Consider the following 11,055-nt stretch of genomic DNA (forward strand, 5'->3'; position numbering starts at 1 on the left):
TGTATGTGCATCATAATCAAACGCATGACCACATGTTTAAAAGATCAAGTTATCTACCAATTTTATCATGCCATATTGATTATTCACATTGGAATGAATCATCTTTTTATATCACCTTGTGATATAAAAAGTAGTGTAAATCTCAGAGATTGAATAGGTAACACTCATGAAAAAGAAACACAATTTTCACATGATTAAATCAAGTGAAATTTAACATGAGAATGGATTTTCCTATTTAGCTATTTTTCTCGCATTATTGTGTTTGAAATAGGTAATTTCCAACACAGTAATGTGGATAAAAAACATAATGTCAAACAAGAGAAGTTAATAAACCTAATTATCCAGATATGAATAGAAGATCAACATATACACAGAAGTTTTTCTCATTCAAAATAGTTAGACTTACTAGCTTGTGCATATTTCTGTCATATTTAAGACAACAAACCAGAAGAAAATTAGTTAAGTGGGACCCTAGTAGAATGCTGTCTTCCTCTTGATAACAGTCCAGATCCATAGGATTCACATGAATCACTTACTTTTGTACAAGTAGAAATTTATCCAATAATTAGTTGATAATATGTATGATAGCTCCGATGTGTACAGCTTCTATTATATCCCTTAGTAAATCTACAAACTACTAAGCACTGTCAAGTGTCACCTCCACAATTCCTGAAAATAGAAATACACAATCCATTCATCACCCATGTTAGTATGCATATTACAGCAGCAGTTGTTAAAAGGGTTTTAAGAGCACCAATGCTAATTTCATTATATAAATACACGCATGTATGCATATGCATGTAGGTATCTATCACCTATAGACCTTGTTTGGATAAACAGCTTAATTAAGTGTTTATTATAGCATAAGCACTTATCATATTTGCTTATGTATAAGCTATTTCTATAACAAAAGATAAAATAAAGATAAACTGTTTTTATATAAGATATAAGCTGTTTTCAAAAGTTATCTAAGAGAGCTTATGGAAATAAGCTGAAAGTAGCTTATGACCATGTCATAAGTTGTTTTTATAATCCCTTCCAAACAGTCCTAGAGAAGGAAATATAAGGTTGCTACTTGCTATAGTATTTTTAGGCAGAGGGAAATACCGCAACATTTTTGCAATTTACATCCACACCAGCTTCCATAAGCCAATGATAAGTTTTAAATTTCCTATAACAACGCTCTGCTTCAGAATCAAGCCATAAATTCCAAAACAACAAGTCCTCTGGGTGCATTTGTTTGTCAAAATCCAGATTTTTCCCTAGACTTCTCCGAATGACCTGAAGCTGCAAGAATTCGGACATTTATTTCAGATTCAAAAAAAAAACATAAACAGATTGGATTCTGATTACTGTCGCACACAGCCATGAGTACCTGACTGACATCATGGCCATTCTTGGTGCCTCCTCCACTGCTAGATGCAAAAGAACTCAGTCCACTCTGACCAATCACATTAGAAACTATAGTTTTTCCAGTATTACCATTTTGCAGATAGAGCTGGTTTGGATTTGGAACAGTAAGTGTCTCTAAATTTTCCATTTCGAGTCCCTTGAATGTCAACATATAGGCATCTCAGTTTTCAGAACAATAAATATTGGTCAGGAGAATGAAATAAAAGGGCACCGTTAGGCTGCTACTGTGCATAAATTGGTTAGAAAAATATACATCATACATACCTTGGTAACCTTTACTGATCTATCAAGACAAAAAGGACTATTTGCAGGAGTTGAGTCAAGGGTTGAAGTTGAAATCCTTTCACCGCCTACTTTTGCATTAAAATCATTCAGATTATTGATTATTTGCAGGATTGTAGTCGTACTAAGATCATGTTCACAATATGAACCAACTCCGTCCACACAGGTTTTTGCAAGCAATTCCGAAAGAACATGCATTGCGCCAACCATTACCTTAATGTTAGGTTTTGGAGATTCGATTAAAGACTTGGAGAAACCTTCAAATCTTTTTAGAAGATCTGTAAAAACATTAGCTTGGGATGATGATGTCGGTGATGTTGGAGAACGCCCCTTTGCAGGGAAAACCTCATTTGCTGACCTACTAGCGCTGGGATTTTCAGTTCCCTTTACAAAGCCACCAACGTCACCTATAGTTACAAGTTTTCCTTTTGAAGTTGCTTCTATTGATGAAGACTGAGTCATCATAGAATGTGAATTTAGCAGAGGATCCACAGAGATGCTTCTTGGATCATTAATCATATTAAATGCCATTTCTGTTCCGCTGATGTTGGTTGAGTACTGAAATTCTCCCATATTAAAATCTACTAGGGATTCTTCCATGACAGTTTTCATGAGTATGTCCTCTCCTGACAACAAATTAGTAGTTACAGGCACACTAGAGTTCGAAGACACAAAATCGTCCTTAACATATCCAATACCAGGAAAGAACTGTGGAGCTTTAGGATTTAAAGTGTTATGTTTTTCTGTTGGTTTCTCAACATGATGAAATTGTACAGATTGTGAAATTTCTGATGGAATTAAACTTAGATCCGTTGTTCCCTTCCAACAAGGAGAATCCGCATCAGTGTCACTATCACCCAAATTATTAGAGAACAGATTTTGAGGATTGCTTTTAGCAGAGGACATATCAGTTGATATCTTGAGTGGGACAACCTTGTTGTGTGCCTTAAGAAAGGAGCTAGACTCATCAACAGCATGTTTTGTGCCTTCGGAATTCGATAGAATGTCTTTTCCCACAATTGTACCAGTGTTGTTTTCCAAAATGCCATCAGACACTTTTAGAAAGGAACTCAACCCATCAATGGACGGCTTATCTGCAAAAATCATTCCACAACTTTCTAATTAGTTCTCTTATTTAAAAAATAGTCATTAAACATCAAATTCAAAGTTTAACTAAAAAACACTAGTGGTCAATCCCAAATTGGAGCAAATTTTTATGCCCTAAAGCAGAAGCATAACTGAGTCAGTTCAAGGTACGACAAAACAATACTAGACATAAGAGCATAATTGGAGCAACAAAGACAATGATTTAGCCGTAGCTTTCCATCACCATCACTTCAGATATCAACATTGTAAATTTCTTTATGTGATAAACGCAAAGGATTACCAATTTACCACTGTATCGACAGACAGTGACACGCATGGATATAGTTAATCTTAAAAATAGTTTCAAGAATAGGAACCAATAAAAGAGTCGTTTTATTTCTATCTTAGACATTCACAACAACATTGAGTGAAATAAAATAATAGCTTTCTTATCTTTCAACTAACCATTTCGAAGATGGGGTAGCTGATGATTATGACTTGTGGTGGTTCAGTTTCAAAAACCCGAAAGGGTCTGTTTTGTTAACCCGTCAGGGTCTGTGGCTTGATTAACCCGAAAGGGTTTGGCTATTAACGTATTGGACTCATCCCTCGATCTGAGTTCTTACGCGTCTGTTGGAAACCGTTGTATTTGGTGGTCTATCCTTTGATTCTCTGATGTTTCCAGGACTGTTGAGTTCTGCAGGTTTCAAGGAATTATGGCTGCCTATACTTTGGTACTTGCTCGAAAGAGCTTTCACGCTTGCTGCTTGTTCAGGGAGCTGTTGGCACTTGGATTCGTTACCGTGCTAGCGGTCGATCCATTCGCCATTTTTAAATCCTAACTGTTTTTGCAGAAGTTCACTTTTCATGTTCTTTTGTAGCTTGGTTTCGTGACGCGGGTTCGCTGGGCTGCGCCTGTGACTAGTGAATATTTGTTAGAATAGATTAGGACTGGTCCATTTAGTATGGTTTTTCACGATGTACTCTCATATGGATTGTACCTGGGTCAGGTCTCATGTCCCACCAGTCTTTGTATCTTTCTTTTTATTTTAATTTAATTTTCATTTTACTTAAAAAAAAATAAAAAATAAAACTAACCAATTTTAAGATGGAGAGAAGCACAGGGGCTTGGGAAGAAAACGTCACTAACATCTCTAGACCTCCAAATTTTATATTTGCAGATAAGTGAATGCAGTTAATTTTGATTTCTAAAGGAAACTGAGCCTGAATAATTTCTGTAGAGCATTTATATTAAGAGCCTTTGTAATTCTTCACTCTTAGATAGGTAAGAATTGAAATCTCAACTCTTTAAGCATGAATTTTATTGCTGAAAGGTTTCTACACGTCATGGCTGAACGATCACATTAGTGAGATTCCAATGTAATAGGGAAATTAAGATAATAAAACAAAAAAAATAGTGTTGTCCAACTTATGATGATATATAATAACTGCATTTCATGAAGCAGAGGTCTAATATAAAAGTTGCCTACTTTTTCTAATTGATAGTTTACTTGAACGTATCATGCAGAACTAAAGGTAAAAGTGGACATGGAAAATAAAAAGAACAAATTTTTTAACAATGAATTAAAATTTACTTTTAAGAGTCCCATGTTAGATGAGATATGGCCTGACAATGTATTTATAAGTGGGAGTAGTCTTCACCTTACAAGCCAATTTTGTAAGTTTGAGTTTAGGGACAACCCAAATTCTAAGATGGTATTAGAGCTTATCCAAGATCCATTGATACACGACACCTATTATCAGATTACCGTTATCGGGTCACCCAGGTTAAGCTCCAGATGTTCAGACCTGGGCATTGGATGAGATATGGCCTAACAATGGATTTATAAGTGGAGCAGTCCTCGCCATACAAGCTGGTTTTGTACGGTTGAGTTTGGTCCAACCCAAATTCTAAGAGTTACTATAAAAATACTAGAGAAAGCAATGTCGATGTTCAATCATGGTAGGCTAGCTATTAATTCAAAGAACAGATGAGGACCAACATGTTGCCATCCATACTAGTGTACTAAGAAGCTATTTTAATTTAAGGAAAGCTGACAAGTTTTTTATGAAAACAGTAAATTTTATTTTAGTTATTCTTTCATTGTTAGAGGAACAATTAAGGAAAACAAATAACATTTAGTAATGCCAAAAAAAATATATATAAATTTCAGCTCTAATTTTATTTTATTTTTTGGTGTTCGAACCCCGGACCTTGCATATATTATACATTGTCCTTACCAATCGAGCTAAACTCACTAGCATAGCTCTAATTTTAGATTGAAACATCCACTAAGGACTCAACAAATGCTTCATATTTCTCAAGAATATTCAAAATTCCTTAAAAAAAATGTCTACAGTAATGACTTAAAAATCAATAAAAAAAAAAAACAAGCATATCTAATTAAAATTGCATAAAAAAAACTACCTTTCTGAAACATGCTCGCATCACTAGCTGAATTGGCAACTTTAAAGTGTGACCAATTAAGCACATCAACTTCAAAGTCTCCATTTTTATGCAACTCCAGAAAAGGGTGTTCTTCAAAACGCGAACTTTCATCACCTTCAGCTGGCAAAGTTGAAATTTTGACAGTGTCATTCAACGATACAGAACGACCCTTTGAACTGAAACTACTTTGTCGAAAAGAATCAAGCAAAGAACTAAAAGGGTCATCATGATTCTCAGAACTGGAAGAGGGTTTTGGTGAAGAAGAGCGATTGAGAGTGAAGGGTTTTGCAAGTGGTGACAAACGAGAAGTGCTTTGATTCATCATATCTTTGTTTTGTTTGGTTTTTGTGTCTCTTCTGTTTCCTTTTACAAATTTAGAAGATGTTTTGATGAATGGAAAATTGGTTTTATGATCATCAACCCAACATCTTCCAAGTCAATACCTTGAAGTTTCTTCAATAAATTCTCATTGTTTTCTTGCTTTCTTCCCCCCTGGTTTATCTACCAAATACTTGTATTGTACTAGTAGAATTTTGAATTTCTAAGTATTTTATCTAAAAATATGTTTTTTTAATCAACCAAATGATAAAATTATACAATTCGTCTCTTAATTTAATTTAGATAACACTTTAGTCAGTTATTTTTTTTCCGATTTAATCATTTATGTTATAAATAGGTAATATTTTTGTCTTTTATCTTTTCTTTTTCAGATTTAGTTTTTTATTTTATAAAATGTCAACATTGTTATATTTTTTTGTCAAACAAAATCAAAAAATTCAGAAAAAAAATTTATAAAAAAATTCTTCATACTCATAAACAAACACAAATATTTGTAAACATGTTTTTACCAATAGTTTTTCTCTTTGAATTAATCGAAATAGCAAAAGTCTCCCTCGATATTATATTGTTTAATCAATTTAGTCTCTTGATTGCTAACGGTGGCGTTGTTCCAGGTAGAAAATTTTCAGGTACAAAATTTTAGAAAGTGAAATTTTTTCACAAGGATTATTTTAATAATATATATATATATTCGTCCTTAGATTATATAACTCGATCTTGCAGAATCTAGACTAAATAACAACAAATCAATCATTTAAGATGGTCTTAGATGACGTTGATATACACTAATTATACCAATTTAGGAGCATCATTGGTTGCATGATGGGAATGGGGTGACCAAACCTTTTAGATCCTTTTTCAAACATACTAACGATTTGAAATTTGTTGTTCCATGATAGGAAAGCTTGGAACATTCAATTGGTGGTACATGACCTGCTGTGAAAATTATGCAGACTCCTCTATATGAATCGATTCATAATGATAAATTTATTTGGAAATGTGAGAAGCATGTGATTTACTCTTTCAAGGTGGTATCTCAGTTGTCATGCTAAGATTATGGCAGAAGTTAAGAATTTACTCTAGCATGTTTGTCAAAATTGTTTGACCGCTAGAGAGTTTTACTTCATGATCACCATGTCAAAATGATCTGAATAAGTGTGTGCTTAGTGATATAGGTGTTGAAAATAACATGCATTTTTTTTAATGTTAGAACATGCAATAATGTTGGCAAAGACTTGGTTTGTGGAATGTCATGCATTATGTGTTGAACATTAATGATTCGGTGGCTGAGAGCATATTTTCTATGCAGACTTTAAGTGCAGACCAAAAAGAATTATTTTGTTGCACTATATATGATCTATATGGAAATAAAGGAGTACTCATGTTAGGAGAAATGAAGCGGGTATGATCAAGCATAATTTGTGCTTGCTAAAACTAAATGGATCAAACCTGGGGAGGACATAGGTATAGGCTACCAAGATTTGACTGTAACTCTTCTCACCATACGAGGTTCTCAACCATCCTATGTTATTTTCAAAAATGTCATTTGGATTATATATATAATTCGAAGAGAAATGCTAGGAACACTCTCTTTCTAGCACTCTCTCTAACACTCACTCTCCTATTGGGTGAAACTCATGCGGGTTTCACCACTTTATGTGGGATCCATTTTCAATGTGTGGTACCCACATGAATTTCACTCAATAAGAGAGTGAGTGTCATAGAGAGTGTTCATAGCACTCCTCATAATCCGAACCCATTTAATCTAACTGGATTATTGCAGTTTGGATTTTAAAGTTATTGAATAACTAATTTATATAAATTGAAACAAGGGGGTATTTATTTATATTGATTAACGCGCGCATCGATGTTAATATACAACTTGACACTAGATTCATAAGGGTGTATAAACCGTGGAACAATCGAAAATTGAATGGTTTGTTGTTTGAAAACAATAATCATAAATTTGTTATGGCCTTCGTAATTGAACGTAACAATGTGATCTCCAGTCAAAGTTGCAAAATGTCTGTAGTTTATCCCACCCAGTAGTCAGCAAGGGTTTCTCATAAGATTTGTTGAATCTAACACAGTGTCAGTTACAACCTCGTCTGCCAAAAACCATCTTTGAATTTGTTATAAAACTTAGGGTCGACCTTCCCAAATACCTGTGGAAAACAACAACAAAATGACACCGGGTGATGTAGTGTCTAGCCGTCTATAACACACTTAAACTAAAATCACCATAATCAAATTAACACCTCATACATAATCACATAAACTATACACAAAATGCATCAAATAATGAACATACAACATTTGGTAAACCTAGCAAATCAGTTGTCTTTTACACAGACCAACTACGAGTGAAGAATATCATATAAAAAAACAAGTTTTAAACTCATTTCTCACCATACTAAATCATATATCAATATTATGATTGATGAGGTTTGTTCCAAAAATGATCTATCTAACCAAAACAACCATACAATCCACAAATGAATGAATTTATATGTAGAGAACATGAAGAACCTAATCAGGAAATGGTGCAACAGTTAGACCAACTAATCTAATCTAAGATTTTTAGAAACGGTAATGTAAATTTTAAATCTTGGTTTCCCATATGCCTAAAAAATCCACAATTTTTAACATACTAAAACTTGCATCCAAATGGCCAACACTATGCATAGCAAACGAATGTTTATAATCGTGAAATTAACAATAAATAAGTTATCCATACACATGGATTGCTGAGAATTCACCTATCTCCGGACCTTAGATTTTGACTCTGCCTATCGACAATTCGGAGGTGGTTTCTCAGGTGAATGGTAATTTTGGGAAAATATGAATTTAAATAAGAGGGTGTAAATATAGGAAAAGAAATAACCCAACTTAGACATCGAGCCATCTTCATCTACCAATATCAATTAATGGAACCTCAATTAATTATTTTGATCAGGGAAAATCAAACGTTATGTTGTCTATGATCTTATCAGAGAAATCCGATTGTCATATTGGTTGAAGCCCGTCTGAGGTAAAAATTAAAAATACGAAACAATAATGGGTCAAAGTGACATTACTGAATTTTAAATTACCAATAGATTCGTATCATTTACGATATTTGGTTAAAACTTAGAAGAGCATTGCAATATTATGCTACCGATTAACGATCGTGTCTGTCCATTAATTTAATATTATATCACACAACAAAAACTCACTCACAACCAAGCCAAGATTTACAATCAATTCGGCAATAATTTGAAATGATTCAAATTATACACATCCATCATATCATATCATATTATTTACTATTAATTTATCATCAGACTATGGACATTCATTCATGCAATCCAAATGATTAGCTCATTAAAAAATGATATCATATTGCAAATTATCAAAAGGTCCTACATAAACCTTTTTTTGAAGAAAAGTCCTACACAAAACCTTGTATAGCCGGTGGCATTTAGGGTGGGTGAGGGAAAGAATTCCCCATCATGGGAAAGTATTATTTTTACCCTTAGATCAAAATAAGAGCACCCTAATATCATGCACTCTCAACACTGAATTACACTTCCACCTCCTGTAACGCCCTCCTTGAATTATTTGATTATTTAATTATTTTTATTGAGTTAGGATATATTTATATAATTTATGTGATTTTAAATAATATTGGTTGATTATGTGGTGTGTATTATTTCATTATATAGTTTATTTTAATATAAATTAGAATAATGTGAGAATTAATATTATTTTGGAGGTTGGGGAGTTAATTAGGAATTAATAGAATTAAGGGGAGTTTAATGAAATAAAGGAGGAGTTATATTTTGGGAGTTAGGAAAAGAAAAGGTTAGAAGCAGTTTTACGTGAAACAAGTTTTGGGGAGAGAAAAACCAAGGACAAGGGAGAGAAGAGCAAGTAGAGCCAAGGGAATCTGATCGTTGTGCATTTTCTTCTGAATTAAGGTAAGGGTGAGACTATCTCTCAATAATCATAATCTATAATTTCTGAAAATTGACCTAATTGCATAGTTTTGGAAATTAAATTGAGGGTTAGGGTTTGATGATGATTTTGACGGGAATGGGTATTGATCATGTTAATTCTGTTGTAACGTAATGTTTAGAATGAAAACTTAATCTATACTGTTGTTGTGATCATAAATTGATTGAAATTATGATTGATTGGATGAATTGATGAAGATTTGTATGATGGTGGAATGATCTGTATTTGTTGTTGTTGATGCATGTTTTATGTTCCTTTAGATGTCTAATTGTATAATGAACCTATAAACAATATTTGGAAACATGTTTGGGCATTGGGAGATCAAAATTGGGGGTTTTGGGGTGAAAAATGGTTTAAACCCGTGAAAAATTATGCAGGAACGATGACTGTTCGCTTAAGCGAGCCGGAAGCGAGCTGTAAGCGAACAGCTACTGTAAGTAGTTCGCTTAAGCGAAGAACCGTTCGCTTAAGCGAAATGCCTTTTTACAGCATTTCTCATTTTGCGTTCTTGTGTCTTTTTCACACGTTTCTATTTTGAATAGGCCTTTGGTGTAAACATGAAAGTTGTAGATAATTTTGTTAGCTTTCCAATGGCTTTGGTTTGACTCTAAAATGATTTTTGGTTTAGGAGTTATGATGAAAATACTCCAAGTAGGTCTTAGGGAAATTTTATGAAAATTCAGCAAAACATTTTCCAAGTTAATCCAAAACTGGTGGGATAATTCCAAGGCTCAAAACTAGAAGTAATATGAGTGTAATTAAGGTGTTTAAGAGTATTTAACCCATGTTGTGAGTTGACCCTTGGGGTAGGAATGGAGGTTGATTATAGTACTGTTGATGTTGAGTGAGTCAGATATAATATGATTTGATGTTGTTAGTAATGAGATATATTTGTATATGCATTATGTGGGTTATATAAGATGTTTAAGTTGATATTGATTATCATTTGATATTGTTATATCTTGAGATGTTTATGTGCTGCCTATGTTGCCGTTGTTGAGCTTAGTGAATCTGGAGATGATTAATTGCGTATTTTCTAGAATCGTTGGATCAATTATGATGGATTATTGTTGACTGTGATGTATATTTATATTTAAATAAATTATACATGTTGCTGAATTCTTTTCAAAGGTTGAAGTATTATTGATTGGATTGTCGAGGTGAAGTCATATTTACATATATGCATTGATGAGTAGTGGTTGTCGTTGATGTTGTTGAGTTGTATGTAGATATACACGGGTGGAGTCAGTTGCATTAAGGGGTGGTGAGTCATATAAGTACATATGCATTTGTTGTTGAGTTGTATGTAGATATACACAAGTGGAGTCGTTGCATAAGCATAAAAATGGTGAGGACCTCGGTCCTGGAACGCCTTGTCGTTCAAAGCGGTGGAACACTATGTTGTTCAAAGCGGTGTTAATGGGAGGACTCATGTCCTGATAAAAAAGAATGCTTTAACCATTCTATAACGGTGAGGGCTTCGGCTCTGA

The 11,055-nt window shown here is 33.7% G+C and overlaps 1 protein-coding gene across 1 annotated transcript; it reads right to left on the bottom strand.

Annotated features, from left to right (window-relative positions):
* Positions 1–167: 167 nt before the first annotated feature.
* LOC25486000 (uncharacterized) lies at positions 168–5,749 on the bottom strand. The gene is made up of 5 exons (XM_013607143.3): positions 5,210–5,749; positions 1,678–2,789; positions 1,376–1,549; positions 1,108–1,287; positions 168–669 (listed from the first exon to the last, which is right to left on the bottom strand). The coding sequence occupies exons 1-5, from the start codon at positions 5,553–5,555 to the stop codon at positions 655–657; spliced, it is 1,827 nt and encodes a 608-aa protein (XP_013462597.1). The 5' UTR covers positions 5,556–5,749; the 3' UTR covers positions 168–654.
* Between the last annotated feature and the right edge of the window lie 5,306 nt (positions 5,750–11,055).

This window comes from Medicago truncatula, chromosome 2 (assembly GCF_003473485.1).
Source record: "Medicago truncatula cultivar Jemalong A17 chromosome 2, MtrunA17r5.0-ANR, whole genome shotgun sequence".
NCBI lineage: Eukaryota > Viridiplantae > Streptophyta > Magnoliopsida > Fabales > Fabaceae > Medicago > Medicago truncatula.